The sequence below is a fragment of the Lagopus muta genome, chromosome 10 (assembly GCF_023343835.1).
Source record: "Lagopus muta isolate bLagMut1 chromosome 10, bLagMut1 primary, whole genome shotgun sequence".
In the NCBI taxonomy this organism is placed as follows: Eukaryota; Metazoa; Chordata; class Aves; order Galliformes; family Phasianidae; genus Lagopus; species Lagopus muta.
Window position 1 is genome coordinate 2,924,757 of NC_064442.1, and position 17,742 is coordinate 2,942,498.

The 17,742-nt window shown below is 44.5% G+C and overlaps 1 protein-coding gene across 1 annotated transcript in view; it reads right to left on the minus strand.

Annotated features, from left to right (window-relative positions):
- The window catches only part of ALDH1A3 (aldehyde dehydrogenase 1 family member A3), a 35,210-nt gene extending 19,764 nt beyond the window's left edge, over positions 1-15,446 (minus strand). Inside the window, exons 1-5 of the mRNA XM_048956725.1 lie at positions 15,321-15,446; positions 11,968-12,072; positions 5,763-5,903; positions 2,962-3,091; positions 2,413-2,474 (exon numbers count right to left, since the gene is read on the minus strand). Of these exons, the coding sequence (XP_048812682.1) occupies positions 2,413-2,474; positions 2,962-3,091; positions 5,763-5,903; positions 11,968-12,072; positions 15,321-15,419 (537 nt within the window). The 5' untranslated portion in view covers positions 15,420-15,446. The remainder of the gene's footprint in view (positions 1-2,412; positions 2,475-2,961; positions 3,092-5,762; positions 5,904-11,967; positions 12,073-15,320) is intronic.
- Positions 15,447-17,742: the final 2,296 nt, after the last annotated feature.

Here is a 17,742-nt window from a genome sequence, read left to right on the forward strand (position 1 = left end):
TTCACAGAAACCATGGTGAAGGTAGTGTTCTGATGCATCACTTTCATACAGAGTCCTTATATGGGAGAACTGAAGCTGCTCATTGAAAGAAACTCAGTTTTCTGTATTAGCTAATCCCTGAGGAGTTAGGAGTTGCACAGTATCATTCATTTCCAGGTTTATAATTAGAAAGCTTCAGTGGATTGTTCAGTCATGAAAGACCAGGGCAGCTCTTAGTCTCCCTCCATTCTGTAAAATGCTCCTTTCCAATTAGTTTTCTTATTTGGAATCAGGAACAAGTCCACATCAGCTTCCTCTGTGCTAATCTGTCTCATGGTCATGTGTATTTGTAGATTTTGGAGCCTAAGCAAGAAGTGGAAAAATCTAGCTCACACTGAATCTCAGTAAAGGTCATTTGGCAACAAAAAGGATTTCTTCATTAAAAATAATTAAGGCTGCTTTAGGGATGATGGAAGTGGGCCAACAATAAGGGGACTTCTTGTCAAGTCTCAAGCCGTGGGCCCTCAGCTAGCAAGAAAGAAGCTAAGCATGTTAGGAATCCACAAATTCACACTCACAATAAGTTAACAGTTTAGATTTTAAGAGATGAGTTCTGTTGTAACCCACAGATAAAGTGGAACTGAAGAGCAGCACATTGACTGAAGCTTTTCTCTCCCCATTTTCCAGACCTGTCTCATTTCAGAGATTTCTCCAATGGCCACATTCTATGATTTAACCATTTGTCTTTTTCTCCTAAGCCTTCCGAAGGCCTGAATTCTCATCTTTGGCCACCTGCACCTTCACTACTTTTCTACACTTTCAGAGCACAATGTAACTCCACTGAGACCTTTCTATTGCAGAATGGCTGGTGAATGTAACAGAAACAGATATGAAGGCTGCCTAACAATATCACCCTGGGATAAAGTTCAGTCATATGATGCACCTTCCAAAAAGTGCCCCTCACTAAGAGGGTTGTTTAAGTATAGTCAAGCCACAGTAAAAAGGGAGGATTGTTAATTGGCCTAGGGAGACATGCAGAACAGTGACAAATCCTTTTATATCAGGTTGGAGTAATCACATCCACTGACTGATCATGTTAGAGATCAAACTGGAAAAAAAATTGAAGAGGATTTGTTCTAAGTAAACTGGAGACAGATGTGGCTTTGTTGACCCCAATCATGCTTTTTGCAAACAGTGTTGAACTTGAGACAAATCTGGTCTTATTATTGTATTTATTGCTAGTGTAAGGCCCACCTGAAACAGTAGAAGTCCCACTATTTTCCTTTCAGTGGCCCTCCGAAGCACCCTACATGCAGGCTTTTAAAATGATCAATTCCAAAAGTGCCAAAGGTGGCTTAAGTATAACAGCGAAATATCATTTAATTGATGATCAATTATGCTTATAACACTAATGATCTTTGTTGATATACCTAATGTTTTGATATTGCATCACAAATTCTAGCTGCTTACAAGCAGACACTTTGCTTATTCAAGCATAAAAGCCACGCAGGTGTCATTAAGCCAAATGCCTGATAAATAGTAACAACTGTTTCCCAATTTGCCTAACCCTCATAGGGCAAAATAGACTTTACCATCTTATCACCAGGTTTACAAGCTCAGTCCAGCTAAAGGAAAAGGTAGAATTTCTCCAGATGTCTTTGGGAATTGGTCCAGACCTGGTATCTGCAGGGTCCAGAAAATCCCAAACCACATATGCATTTTATCCCATCTCCCTTATAACCTGATCCCATGGGTCAAAATATTCCATGGACTCCACTGATCCAAGTATCCAAAGAATCTTGGCACACCACCACTTGCTTCATGGCCTGTAGGATACCATGTTCAAAGCATTTTACAACCAGACGGGAATGAACTATGTCTCCCATAGAGCTGTAAAGTCTTTCTGGTTGTCTGTTTAAACAAAGCAAGCAGCACATACTAAAACTGGAGGTATTTCAAGAACCAGCCACGCTGTCCCCTAAGCAGAGAAAGAGAGCTCAAGGAAAAACTGCATTCAGTGAGATTTGATCACAGAAAGCTCAGAGAACAGCCAGGAGTTATTAATAATGGATATGTTCTGAAACTCCAAACTATGCATCAGCTCTAGGCAGCAAGAAGCGAGTACATGTAATGACAAGATGGTTGTCCTAGCAGTGGAAGAGTCAGAGAGCTCTGACTGCTCTCTGGTGACTGCTGTCATCCTTAGAGAGGAACAGAGCAACTGATTAGAAGACCCACCCTTCCACTGCAGAGGATTTTGCACTGCCAAGAGCAATTGGCATGGGGGTAAAACAAGAAACTACATCAAGCAACTGAAATGGGAGTTCACTGCAGAACAGCTGCACTTAACTAGGAATCAAATGGCTGCAGTACAAGATAGGGAAATGCACATACACTTCCTCCATTTCCAAGGGCACCATTGCTGTTACTTACTGGAGTTATAGCTCCACAAACACCCATCGGTTCATGCCTGGTGAAACAGACAAAGTTTTCATCTGCAAAACAAAAGAATAAAGGAAAAAGAAAACACAGTAAAAATCTTTGCTTCTACAGGAACAGTTAAGATGACTGCAAACAGAGAGGTTGGAGACAGATCCAAAACCACATTAGACAAAGAATCCTCTCTCTGCTGATCTTAAAACACACCTCCAGCTGACCTCAAGTGGAGGAGGATCCGTTTCAGAATAGGTCCAAGGGTGCACTGTGACTGCTCTAGGTCTGTAGTCTAGAAGATCTTTTGAAAAAACTCAACTATTAGAACATTTGACAGTGTCCTTCCATTATTTTCCCAGAGATCTATCCAGGCATTTATAGTCCTCATTTGAGTTTGAATCTCAGAAGATACCACTTAAAATCCACCCCGAGACAGAAAATAAATGCCTTCCATTGCAGGTTTTCAGAAGCAGATCTTTCCATGCCTGTCACTTGTCCAATCAAGCCTGATCCCTTTCCAGTCCTGATTTTGGGTGTGAAGAAACTTACCCACAGGGATAGTCCTGCCCTGGATTTTATCAGCCCATCCAGCATAATATCGGAGTGTCTTTATACAACCTTCCAGATCAATGAAATAAGCCTGCAGAAAAGGTTTTCCTGTGTCCATTGTTTCCAAAGTCTGGAAAAAAAAAAGAAAAACCAATAAATTATGTGCATTGTCAAACACATCCATAGTTTTTTCTTAAAAACAAAAATATCTTTCTGAAAAACACTCTCAATTTTCTTGTGTTTTGTGCTGAGGAGACAGTTTCCTTCCCTCACTTTAAAGGAAGATCTAGTTAGTACAAGTCAGGTAGAATAGAGGCAGCTGGACCCACTAACACTGATACAGGCACAAGTTGCTTTGCTCAATCACTGCAGTGAATGCACACTTTCTGTAAGAGCCCAGGAGGTGGCTGTGGGTGGGATACAGGGCTGTGGTCTGGAGCACCAATCTGAAGGAATGCAAGTCCCTTGACTTCACTGTATCTGACCTTCTGACACAGATGTTCTGGACTCCAGATGGTGCCACTAAAATCAGCCTGACCCACTTTCCTTTTATTTTTCTGCCTCATTGTCCTAAAAGCAACCTCCGAAATGCCTCTTTTATCCACAGGATGATAGAAAACACATTTTTTTTTCTTTAAACAGTGTTCTAATAAAGTAACATTTGGGCTCAGATCTCTGCTCAGACAACTGCAAGGGAGAAGTTATTTCACTGAAGCTGCACCGACATCGAGCAGCTTTAAACGAAGACCAGTCTCAGACTGCACCCTTCTCACTGTTCTGAACATTAGCTAAGTGAATACTTTGTTCTGCTCAGGTCATTAAAAAGGATATTGGTGAAAAAAGCCAGCACATCCATAAAGGAAGCAATATCCCTTGGTAGATTGAAACATCTTTGTTTACAAATGAAGTCATACCCTGTCATATTCCACAGACATTAGGGTCTAAACAGACATTCCCCTTGGAATGACTAGGATTGTTATCCACTCTGAATGTCTGCTAAAACAACTGATTTTTTAAGTGATTACTTAACATGCAACCAAAGCAGCTAGGGCTGGTTTTTCTTCAGAGAAAGTAGCAATGCCAAGAAAGTCATCCCAGATCAGAAGGACAGCAGAAAGCTTGAAATTAGTGCCCTGGTTTGTAGAAAAGGGGGCTGCTTTAAATTTCCATTTAAAAAACAAAAAAAAAAAGGCAGAAAATAAACAGAGCATATTTGCACACACTTATTTCTCCCCCTTCTTATTTGTTGGCCAGAATTGCCTTCAAACCTGGAGTTTGTGAGCCTGTTCTACAGAACTTGGAGGACATCACACGGTTCACAGAGAACATACTGGGGGAAGAGACCTAGCTTGAAACAGTCAAGCAAGTACAGACTTCTAAATACACCCCACACACCATGCTCTCTCAGTGGGACATCAGCTTAGGAACTCTTGCATACAACAGCACTGAGCAACACAAATGCATTGCTCCTGAAGAAGTGCAGAGTAAGAGTGCCGAGTTGAGCTAGTAAAGTACAGATAGCAGCTCTAAGCTGAGAGCTACTAGGAATTGTAGGCACTATTTGTACAAATGTGCAAGTCCAACATAAAAGCTTCTTATCAGCTGCAGAACATCTTAGCCAAGGCCCTACTCCCCTTGTTTTGCACCAAAAGGATTCTTCTAGGACAGGGTAGGAAATCATTAGCAGTAGTTCTTCAGTGCAAAAGTCCAAGTTAACACAGCCTCACAGCTACCAAGAGATTTTCCTGAGCCAGTACATTCAGTGGAAAAGTAGCAGATCCCACTTACACACATTCTAAACTTTGGATGACATCCAACAAGAGTCTCTTTCCAGCCCCCTATTTTAGGGGAAGAAATTTGAAGAAAAAAAAAAGTCAAATTGGCCTTGCATTTTTGTAATAAGGACTGAGGCAGATTTGGTTGGTTGTGCATTTTTCCTTCCTTTGTGGTTTATAGGCTTTTTCTTGTTGTTGTCTCAAATATGTAGATACTACCTTAGCTAGGAGATGCAAGAGCATTGATAAACTTAACACCAAGAAACATATTTATTGCTTTAAAAATAAAAGTAATAGTAATATCTGCAATCAATTCAATAACCAGCCAAGGTCTTGAGTAAGAACTCCAGTATAGATAACTAACAGTCATTGTCTATGATCCCCAGAATCATCCTGCAGAACAGTGAAGATCAGCTATGATTTCTGCCTAGATTCTTCTACCCTTCACGTGGGAAGGGAGAAGGAGGGCTGGGAGGGAGGAGTGCATCCAGTTCCAAAGAACATATACAGTTAGTGCCAGAGCTCAGCAAAGAAATTTGGTCCTGTATCACTGTTATTTGTTTCTCCGTGTGGGAGGCACTGTTGTTTATCTCAGACTTAAAGGGCAGGCACAAATGCCTTACTTCCATTGGAAAGAGGAACAGGAGCTAGGTCAGGACTGAACTATGGTTCTTCTTTGGAGGAACCGAAATCCATAGTACAGGACTGCAGTAACAAAGCTCAGGCTAACACAAGGATGGGTTAATCCAGGAAGGTTTTATAAACATCACTACACATACTGAAGCCCACTGACACTGAAAAAGCTATCAGGCATTCCCTACAGTCTAATGGCAATGAGCACAGGAAAAAGAAGAGCTAGAAGATGGGACCTTTCTGCAGGATTCCCTCCTCCTTAAGTGCCCTTAAGAGGAAGTAGCGTGACAGGAGATGGATGCAGCAAAATGTTAAAGATGAAGCTGAATTATCAGCCAACAGCTCATCACAATACTTACTCCAGTAAGTCCACTATCCAATCACAATACTTACTGCCAGGATGACTCTGTCTCGCTCTAGAAGATCAGCCAGCTTGTGTAGGAGCTGTCCTCTGCTTAAGGCATCCATCTGTCTCCACTGAGACCCCCTCTGGAATGCTGCTTTTGCTGCTTCCACAGCATTATCCACATCAGGCTAGAGCAGTGACATAAGAAAAGGTTAGGTTACAAGGAAGATGTTGGACAAAGGCAGAGACCCCAGCAAGCTGCTTCCTAGATAATGCTGTGGTGGCTAAAACTAAATCTTCTGAGAAGATCACCTCCATTTTACTCTTGGATTTATAACCAAGCCTGCAAGCCATTTTGGGTTTGATCTGGACTGACAAACAACCTGAAAGTCAAAGTATCAGCAGAGCTTTTGAAGAGTAATTTTACGCAACTTGTTTGTTTATAAAATAATCCAGAATGATACAGGATGTGACACCAGGGAAAGGATGGAAAAATGAGATCCCAATTCTGTTCCCATTGGAGCTTCCCTAAGCTTGACAGGCTATTGTCCTCCATCAATCAGTCTGGTCCACACAAATGTGGGAAGGAAAGTCCCCCATGAGAGAGATCAGTTTTATCCAAGGGAACAATCATTGCTCAGATCCCACCACTACATCCCGCTTGAATGCATGCCAGTAACAGTTACCATACAAAAACAAAAAGCTCCCTTAAATCCCGGATTGCACTTCAAGATTCTTTTTTTACCAGATGTAAGGGTTTTTGTTGTCTAGTGCTCTGAAAGTCATTTCACCTACCTGGACTTAGTGCCACTCTCTCAAATGCTTTACTGCATGCAGGACCAAATCTAACTCTGTTTTTGTAAGCTGCTACTTAGGAGGGCAACAAACTCCATCATTTCTCATTAACCCCATCAAAGTTTCCTGTGATGCTCTGACCACAGTACGGCCCTGACTCCTCCTTTCTCCCCTCCACTAACATACAACAACTAAAAAAATGCAATGGCAAGGGCAACCTCCTGACTCAATGGAGTCAATGGAACACTGCCATCAACATCCACGAGGCCAAGACTGTACCCCCAAGCATACACAGAGCACTATTCATTCTGTCTTTGATCAGATTCCTGCTCTTTGTAATGTCTGGTGCAGCCCATACTTCACTGCATCCTTCAGCTTATGGAGAAGTCCTTGCACTTCACCACAATAGTAGGAAACCTGCTTTGGCAGGGGGGTTGGACTCAATGATCTCTGGAGGTCCCTTCCAACCCCTACAATTCTGTGACAATACGTGGCTAAGGCGGGTGGACTTCAGGCCTTGATTGCTCCTCAGAGCTCTTCACCAGCTGCTCTCATAGATCTTCTCTCAAGGCTTGTCTATTCAGACTTGATCACACTAGATTCAGCTACTGTGCACAGACCTAGCAAGGATTGGCTGCTCTCCCACCACAAGAAAGCCTGTTTTGCTCAACCAAGAAAAGTGTTATGGGGAGATACACTTGGCTTACAGCAAGTCATTGTCCACTGAAGTAGCACCTTAAACTAAATTTGGCTCCTTCTTCACAAGATTGCACAGTTTTGAAGTACTCTGACATATACTGCCAGGAAAACTACACCCTTTTAGAAGAGCACTGATGGGGAGACAATTGCAAGAGACCTGAGTTGCTACAGAAGGTAAAGAGTGCCTCTGGGTCAAGCAAGCATGGCTGTGAAGCAGAGGTAGCAAGCAGCCACCATATGCAGGCAGGTACATCCTGCCTGGTGCCTGTCCCCACAGGCAGAACAGGGCTTCAGAATGGTTTGCTTCTGTGCACTTAATCTGGAACACCACAGAAGCCAAGAGGCATCACCAGTTACTGTACATTTACACGTTCCTCATCCTTCCTGCTCAAATGAGGGCTTAAGCTAAAATAAGACAACATTATAAGACACAAAGCAGACAAAAAAAAAAAAATAGGAGAATGTGTCAGGTTTAAAGCAGCAACAAATCACCTCCTGAGATCAGGCTGGGAGCATCAAGACCTCATGGCCACAGTGCTAAGCCTTGCTACCACTCTGGCACTTGCAGCACTAAGAATAAGATGGCTGCATGTGCAAAGGACTTCAGTCTCCACTCTAAGCAAAGGAGCACCCAAGCCCTGCTGCAGCTCCTGTAAGTGGTAGTGGTGGTCTGGTGAAGCCCAAAATGTCTCAGCAAAGCTGTCTCTCATTTTGATTGCAAGCTAGAGATACTGTCTGGAGCCTCTTCCCCCTAAAATCATTTGTACTGGGGTGGAAAAAAACAAAAACAAGCAAACAAAACCATAAAAGCAATGACCTTGGTTCTTCTCCTGCAGTCTACTACCTGACATGCTTGTATCTTTGGAGGCACAGCAAAAGGTGTATCTTTACAGATAGAAGCACCATGGTGATACCATCCAAAAGCCCTGGGGTGAATATTTACTGAAACTGTATTCATTCTCATCCCCTTTTCTCGGATTTGCAGGGCACACACAGCAGCTCAGAGAGCACAGTCAATATTACAAACAAAAGCTTCCCCAAAACACCCTCAGGGGTAGCACCACCAAGCGAGACCTTGTGAGCTCACACAGTTTCTATAGGCCTGAGAGACCAGCAAAAACAAGGAAGTCCTTCAGGAAGGCTGAAATGCTGCTCTTAATCCATCCTGTTATGACTAGACATTAGGGGAGTCTGAATGGTGTGCTCATTACAAGCATGTTGCAATAGGTAGGCACAATGCGTGACAAAGACAGACTTCTAACTGTCAGAGTGCCAAGGACACCCTGCAGCACACAAAACCACAAAGAGGTCCATGCAACCTGGTGCTCAGTTTTGATCTATACAGATTTATTATTACATAAAAAGCTTTACTAAGAGAACACTGAAGTTGCAAAGCCAAGCAATGCAGGATTGGGAAATGCCAGCAAACCTTCATACCCACCCTGGATGTTTGCATTATGATACAAGCCCCAGTTACACAACTGCATGCCATTTTCCCCTGAACAAACTCATGATTTCTTTGTTCTAAGCCATGTCCTCCACCTTCCTTCTCTACCTCAAGTTCTGCTCACCACTGCTCCATCTCTATGGAGTCCCTTCTTCCTCTCTCCTGCCTCAGCACCTGGCAGGCCATCACTCCAGTGCCTTGGTGAACAGGGAGAATATCTGCAGAAAAAGCCTTGCTCTGCTTCAGGCTCAGTGCAGACAATATGGCTTTGATCCAGATAGTAAGGAGACATACTGGGGATGGAACACACTCCACGCTGACTACCTTACCTGAACTTCATGGGAGAATCCCCACTGTGCACATCCTCAGAAAGGCACTTTTCCAACACAGGCAGGAGCATGCCCAATTAGAAGACATTCACAGCTGAGCCACTCTCCAGCTAGCCCCCTGCAGTCTACGCTTCTCATTGCTCTAACTTTAGAAACAATTTCAATTGGCTACAAAGAGCAACTTAACAGTCTGTAGTGTCCCAAACCATTATCTATGGTATTGTGAGCTTGCTGTGTGGAGTAATGCTTCTGCAGCCTCTTACCTCAGCCCACATCCAGGTGGGCAAGATGCCTGTGAACACAACATGCTCATAACCCTCTAAAGATACACTACCAAAGAGCAAACTGCCCAGAAGTGACCACAACAGATGATCCATAACACCCATCCTGCTCAGCTCCAGCCATGCACCTTTGCCAGGCAGCTAGGTGGCAATTCCTTTAAGAATGGAGTTCCTTTTTCCCATCCTTACTGGACATTAGAAATCTACTAGAAGAGCTTATCTTCAAGTGTTACCAATAGGACTAGAAAAATGATAACAGCTAATGTATTTTTTTTTTTCCTTGACACAGTAACACAGCAAGGGACAGTAGAAGTTCCAGGGCTGCACCACTTCTGAGGGTCAAAAACCTAATGAAGAAAGTTATCCCTTTTTGATTGTAGCTGGAGAACACTTGAGACACTAAGCCATTACTCTGGAGGCAGGAAGTCTCCAGATATCCAGTAAAATCATTTGCTGCTTTGTATTGTTATTGCTTTTTTTTTTTTTTAAATGCTTCTTTTTCCACCTGAAACTTCCCTTTATTCCCCAACTATTCACCAAGAGAAATTGTGTCTTGAATCTTGTGACTAAAGTCTAAAACAAAACCTTTACACCTAGACTTCTAGGCCAAGTTTCAGCACCAGACTTGTTTGTCACCACAGAGACATCAGCTGCCAAATTCCCACCTCTCACAAGTAATCCAAGCAAAACATAGCCGGTGTGGCCAGGGAAGGACAGGTTTCTGAACAAGGTTAAGGAAGTGGAGTCCTGCTCCCTGCAAGTTGTGAAGGCAGAGTCAAGCCTGGCACAGCACAGCTGAAGCCAGAGCCAGAACCTGCTACCCTTGCTGCAATACTCACCAACACAACTGAGCACGGCGGCCCAAGGAGACAGAACACTGAAAAGCACCACGACTCACCATTTTCTGTAGCAACAGGGAGCTCTGCCCCAATAGATTGGGGTCATAGATTAAGTATGGAGATGATTAAGCTGGCTATGGGAATTCTCAGGGAACTCTGCCCAGAGGGTGGTGGGACATCATTACGTATCACCAGCAGCCTAACAGCTGGTTTGGAACATGTCCCACTCCAATTCTGTTAACTAACCCACTAGCAGGTCTGACTCTTCTCAGTTCCTCATACAAACCTAATTACAGTGAAATTCATATCTGATGTAAAGGGGTAGATGAAGCTTTCAGCTGCATCTAGCATACATTCTTGCATGCAATTATTCTACATGCCTAAGAGTCAGGCACCTTTACCAAGTATTCACAGGCAGGGACTCTCCTGCAAGCTGAAAAGCCATCGTTGAATTCAGACAAGGGCAAGTCTCAAGCAGGCAAGGCACAGGACTGGCCTTTCAGTTCCACCTAAGAATTTTCTCTACCAAGTAATTAAGAAGTAGGCTTGAAATACTCATGCAATGCTCTGTAACTGCCTGAGAGACACTTAGCTCAGCGAGTAGTGGAGTCATGGTTTCTGCCTCGCAAAATATAGTTGCGTCAGAGTTGCTTCAGCTCCACTGTTTACATACCACTAAATAAAGCTATGTACTGCCCAGTTAATGCAGAGGAATTACATACATTAAGCTTTGTCTACATCTACAATTGTCCCATGGATTCACAGATCCACCATGGCACTAGGCCTTTAGGGATTGCTTTAGTGGCATCCAAAAAGAACAGCTACCTTATGCACCATTTGCAGGGAGTCCTGCATCACCAAACAAGTTTGCTCCCATCTCCAAAATTATCAGGCTCTATTGACCTGCACAGCACAACACCCAGAACCACGCTGCACTTTTCCATCTAATGCAGCTCTTAGTAGGAGAGGTTCTGCAAGGCATGCAAGCAACAGGCAAGCTTAGATACTGAGAAGAGTATACACTGCCAGTCGCTACTGCCCAGAGTGGTGATTAGCCAAAGCCCTGGTACATTGGGGAAGCTGTGAATCACCTTCCCATGACATACAGTCAAAAGCAAGTCTTAGGCCAGCTCTCCCACAGAGCAGTCCAGATGGCCCACACGTGATTAGCTGTTATGGACAAAGTGTTGCATCTGATTGTTCCTTACCTCAGACAGTTACCAAAACCAAGCTGTTATGCCCCAAGCAACTGTACTTACAGTGCACCAAAGCCAGGGACTACTGAAATTCTTCAGAGATATTGATTTCATTTTAAATGACAGTTGTCACATTTGTGCAGGTAGCCAGAACCCATAACACCAGTCAGAAAAGGAAACCATAAGGAATTGCTAGGAGAAAGTGAGCAGTGTTGCATTACTGAGCTGAAGTTTTCCCAAACAGGTTATTTATTGATCATATTTTTTAAAAAGTGAATTTCAGTCCAGTGATTCCAACAGGCTGCCATGCAGACTGCATGTAAACCACTCCAAAAGTGACACACGAGTTCTGTCAGGGATGTACGTCTGTTGTCATCACTATTTCCTCAGCATGGCTGCTTGCTTCCAGCTCTATAAAGCTGGAATTATGCTGAATCTCATTCCTGCAGTATTTGGTAGGCAGTTCCTATCAGGGAAAGTGACTCAGCTGAGCTAGACAAGAACGATCCCACCCAACCCATGTAATCCTCAAGCAGCACACGCAGCATCCCAGCTCCCAGTCTGGATAGCAGTATGCCGTTAAAAGCCAGCTTTTCCTCTGTATGCTTTATGAAAAGAGAGTAAGTCCCTTTAACTCTTTTGCATCTCCTCTCTAATAACACTTACCTTGTCTCCTTCCTCAATATCACAAATTTTCTCCAGCGTCGAGGGATTGTAGGTAGGGAACTTCTTTCCACTGGTAGACTCATGCCATTCATTGTTTATAAATATCTGAGGAGAGAGCAAAATGAGCAGAACAGGTAGGAGAAGGTCAACACTGATGCAGACAAAACAGAAAAATCACAGAAGTACTCTTCACAGCTCCCAAGGCTCTTCAGCTTCCACTGATGGCGTGTTCAATCCATCTCAGTGAGACTTTATGATACAGACAGCAGTTTTCCAAACTGAGCCAGAAAAATAGACAAGAAAGCCTTCATGCACCCACTTAGTTTTGAGCAAAAGTAAGACAGAGGATGGGGCCCCACACAGTGTAATGCCATAATTTAGCAATGAGAAAGAAACCACTGCTGAAATCAATTTCCATGGGAACGGCAAGAGACACCAAGAGAAACCCATAGGGCTCAGGCAGAAGTTGCCCCTTGTTGCATGCTACAAGCAAAGTGCCTGCATGCAATATTACTTGGTTACTTCTATCCTGCCCTGGGCTACTTCCATAACTGCCCTCAGCACCACAAAGGAAGGTAGAACAGGCTTGGTTCTACCCCACTATGCCTTGCCACGGGATAGATCGAGCCTCCCACGTCATTGGAGTCATCTGTGACAAGATTTAAGTGTTTCAAAATATTGCATTTCCAGAGCAAGAACAAACAGTCCCAGCGTTGCGTAACTAAGAACGCATTAAATACTAGAGTGTTGTTACACACTGTAAACAGAACATGAATACCTATATACAATTAATTGATTCAACATGCATCTTATCCACATTGCAATCTAACTTGGCAGTGTTATGTTTTATAAATAAAGATACTTTTAAAATCAAGATTAGATGAAGTAATCTTTATTAGTGGCTGTAAGCTAGTACTTTTACTTGGAAGTCTTCCACATTTGCAATCTTGTTTACGACTCTCTATGCACCACCAGGAGATTAATGTTGCATCCCTTACATTTGAAATTCCCACTGCTCTGGGTCATATTTTTTCCTTGGGCAGCTTTTTTCCTGAAAGGAGTTCCTCCCAACTATTTCTGCATAGAAGTATTTGAGACATAACTGGCGCACATACTGCACTTCTGGTCCCACCTGTTTCATACAGGCTTAGGAAGAAAACACTGCCAGGAAATTATCACATGAAGTCAATGTTAGAAATATTAATTACTATTAGAAATTAAAATGCAGCACTTAAATAATAGGTAGCTATTTCAGGAATAGATAACACTTCCACTTTAGGTTTCCTCTGTTCCCCTTGAAAAAAGTCACAATAAGCATGAGAGGTGATAGCAAGAAGTGTGAAGTTACAAAGTCAGACATATACTCACAACCTCAGTACAGGGGAGTCATTCTTCCACCTCTGCACCAAGCATTTATTTTACATGAGAAGGTTGAGAACAGAAAGCAACATTTCTATGAGAAATAGTAAAACAAGGGTGACAAGATTCGCTATTTTGAAAACTAACATACATGCTGATGCCATTCTGGGAACCACACAGCACAGCCTGGTCTTTGGTGCCAGGAGTTGAAATGAAACAGAATAGCGTATCAACTGTTCATGCTGCATACTCCAAATGCAGGACACGAGATTCTGGACAGACCACTTCCATCACACACCCGGGACAAGCATTAAGCTGCTCTGTAAGCAAGATTATTGGTGATAGACTTTCTTCCCTCTCCCTCAGCCCGGTAACTGGCAGAACCAAAAGCAGAAAGTGTGCCATCAGCTGCACACATCTGGTGGAATTCAGAGCTTGCAGAAAACCCCTCCATTTTATGAAGACTGACTGCTGCTCGTTATTTTCTCAGATGCACTGGGGGCAATGGATCGAATATCAAATTCACACTTTTAATTAACATTGTTTCCCACTATTAAGTTACAACCTCGATACTTTTGGTGCGGAGAGTCTCTGGCAAAACTCTGGAGAATAAAAATTTGGTCTTTAAAACAAACACGGCTGCAGGATTGGATCCCAAAGGAATATTTAAAAGTGTTCACAACAATAAAAATAACACAAAACAGAACATTTGGATGTTTAAGAAGAACCCTGATGCGGTGTCCATTCTGGACACAGGAAAGTGCAGCATTACGCTGTTCTACGACCAGCAGCTGCAGATCCAATCTGCTGCTAAGTGACAATTTTATCTCCAAAAAAAAAAAAAAAAAAAAAAAAAAAGAGAGAGAGAGAGAGAGAGAGATTAAAATTAGCCGTTAGCATAACTACTAGGCTAGATTAATTTGTTTCAGTACTTCGGATGCACAATTCAAACCAACACCTCACTGAACAAACTATCATTGCTTACTCTTTCTTCTCACTGCAAGAGAATGAGCTTGGAGTTTGCAGTTTTTTTGCCTTGAAATATTTAGCACAGAAATGTAACAGTAATTAATACACACTCAGCCCCTCCAGCTCTTTTAGCCCAGCCACATGATCGAAATATAACAGCCACGAGCCTGGCTATTTCCCCCACTGCATGAGAGCATGGGTCAGACAGCTGGGAACAAAAAGCAACTCAGGGCTCACAGAGCTGCGTGCACAGGGAGTGCTGGAGTGGAGCTAAGTGCTCCTGCAATGCCAACAGCACTTCTGAAGGACAGAGCTCCCAAACTGAGTTTGAGGGCAGACTTAGAGCTACAGGTTCTTTGGCTTCTCCTAGAGGCGGCCAGCAAGCCCATACGGAGCTCCATGGGGATGGCAAGCAAGCAGCAAGAATGGCATCCATACTGCTCACCTCACTGCCCTTCCACGTCCTCCTAGAGATGCAGCCCTCCATCCCCTGCTCAGTGCATCCCTGCAAGGTCGGCAGAACCAACCTCTTCCATCAGCACACTCGCACAGCACTCCTCTCAGCCCTGCCCAGGCTCACCTGCCCAAACGGGACTTTGTAAAGCACTGACACAGTGCTGAGCACCACCCTTGGGATTCACCACATGGGTTCCATGAGCAGGAAGGGGCAAAATGGCCGTCAGGGCTGTAGCCCTCAGCAGGCCCAGCACCGGGGCTGAAAGGACCTGTAGGCATCTGGAGCAGCACTACAGGTTCATTACATTAAGAAATAATAATTTGGTTTTGTTTTTAGACTTTAGAGCTTGGAGCAAGCACAGCTCTCTAGAAACAACACAGAGACTCACTTGCTCCAGACACTCAGCCACCTTCACACCCCCATTATCCCACTATCTAGGGCATTAGGAGATGATAAAACAACAAATAAAGCTCTCAGTGGAGGAATAACTTAAAAAAACACCTCACCACCAGCCCAATTCCCCCAAGCACGAGGTGACACTGCAGCGAAGCCCACCTCCCCAGCTCACCTTGGTGTATTTCACCTCCAAACCCCTCAGAGGCCGCGGCAGCGGCGGCCCCTTTTTGTCAGGCTGCCCGTTCTCCACAGCACCGTTGAGCGCTGCCATAACCACCCCGTCGAGCCCACACCACCGTTCTGCCGCTGACAGTTCGCGGCGCCGCCTTAAGAACGCCGCCGCCCGCTCCTATTGGCTGCCGAGCCGCCACGCCCCGCCTCGGCCCCGCCCCCCTCCGCGCGGCAGCGGCCCTCAGGTAACGGGCGGCGCCCCGCCGAGGCGCTGCGGCCAGCGAAGGGTCGGGGGGCGCCCGCGGGCTGCGCCTGCTGCCTCAGGGCGGTGAAACGCCCTCAGGGAGGCGGTGGAGGCCTCTCGGAGGGATGGAGGCACCTCAGGGCTTGGGGAGGGCGGCCAGTTGGCCTGCGCCCATCTGAGGGGCCCCGAGGGTGCGGCCTCCAGCGCAGCGCTCTTAGCGTGGTGGGGACGCCGAGATGGATGCTCGCTGTCACGGAGTCCTGAAGGATATGGAACGTGTCTGAAGTGACAGATCTCGGCTCGGCGCCGGAACGAGTTCATTACACGTTGCTTAACGGCCCTCTGAATGAAGCATGCTTAGGGCTCCTTAGGCTGGGGGCCAGGACGCTGGGAGCACCCTCACACCCACACGCTCATGGAAGATAACGCGGCATATTTTCCATATAACAAGTGGCGAGGTGCCAGCAGTTATCTTCCAAAACGCTTCGCAGAATCTGTAATCCCCAGCACTAGTCAGCGCTTTGCTGTTCCAGCGCTCAGAAATAAAGGCAGGTCAGCTGTGATATCATGAGCCTTAGTGCTGATTCAGAAGGGAAAGTACCACGGTGAATCAGATCCTGCTTCCCGGAGCCCGCAGGATGCTCCTGAGGTCCCTGCTCCACGTGGGGAGATGCAGTACAACAGCAGAAACGTTGACATCCATGCTGTCCATTTTTAACTTTCCAATTGCTATTTTACAGAATCACTGAGGTTGGGAAAGCCCACTAAGATCCTCAAGTCCAACCCCAACCCACCATGCTCACTGACCACGTCCCTCAGTGCCAAATCTCCACAGTTCTTGGACACCTCCAACCCCACCAACCTTCCTGGGCAGCCTGTTTCAATGCATTACCACTCAGAGAAGAATTTTTTCCAACCTAAACCTCCCATGCTGCAACTTAAAGTCATTACTTCCTGTCCTAAAGTCATTACCTCTTGTCTTTTCCCACCAAAGTAAGAAAAGCATCAAAACTAGAAAAAATTCTTAACTAAAACCACACCTAATACTGGTCCCAGTAAAGTGGAAGTTGCATCCAAGCTATTCTTGGATGTCATCAGTGAAACTACAAGGTGAGTGACGTGATTGCACAAATCAGAGTCACGGATGGAAAACATTTCTGTCCCCTGGCCACAGACCCATTTCTGGGCTGGTAACATAGCCTGACAGCAGAACTTTGTGTCTCTGATGATTTGCCAGTTTGGATTTTACGATAATGTAGCATAAGTCTACAGGTAATAATTTGATGGTTCAAATATCAGATGGGGGGAATAGACTGCCATGGAAGTAGCACAATACAGGTAGAATTCATTCATTTTTATCTGCCTGTACTTTGCCCAAGGAAACACTCAGCACACATGGAAAGTGCTTCTGTAATTAGAGATGCACTCTGGATGAGGGTAAATATGAATAAGAACTTTCAGGACAAGTAGTGTCAAGGGAGTCATTCCTCTGGATTGTCTCATACAGAATGATTTTGTCTTGATCTCTCACAAGGAAGATTTTTTGCAGGGCAATCCTGGGAACATTATTTGAGGCACTATCGCTTCTTTGAGTTGATGTAGGTGCACAGTGAGTTACAGCTAAGGTAAAAGTTCTGCACACATGGTTTCAGGATATGGCACTGCTTTAAAAGGCTGTACAAAGTAAATGATTTGTGAGTCAGTGGCATCTGGATGAGCTGAAATAATAAGCTTTGACCAATATACACAGCTGTACACAGTGTGTCCCTTAGTCATGCCATAAGTAGAGTAACAATACGTTCCACCAACGAGTTTTGTGGACACTGGGCCCTCGTTGGGAAACTCTGTCCTACCATAAACCGGACCAACACCACCAGCCTCACGAGATGTGTCCTCTGTGGCCAGTGATTGTATCAGACCCACCACAGAGAAAACACTCAGTCCTCCATCCTGCTGAGTGGTGAGCTCAGTGGGAGATGCCCTAAAAGCAACAGCAGGGTCCATGTCAGAATGGGTGAGAGGTGTTTTTATTTGTTCCCATGCTCCAGGAGCACCACACCAACATTCATGTGGAAGTACTGAAAAAGCGGGTTTTACCTAATTTTGTAACAGTTCATAAATGTGTCAGAAACAGGGGAAAAGAGGAAAAGAGTCTGTTAATGAAAGGTCATGTTACTAC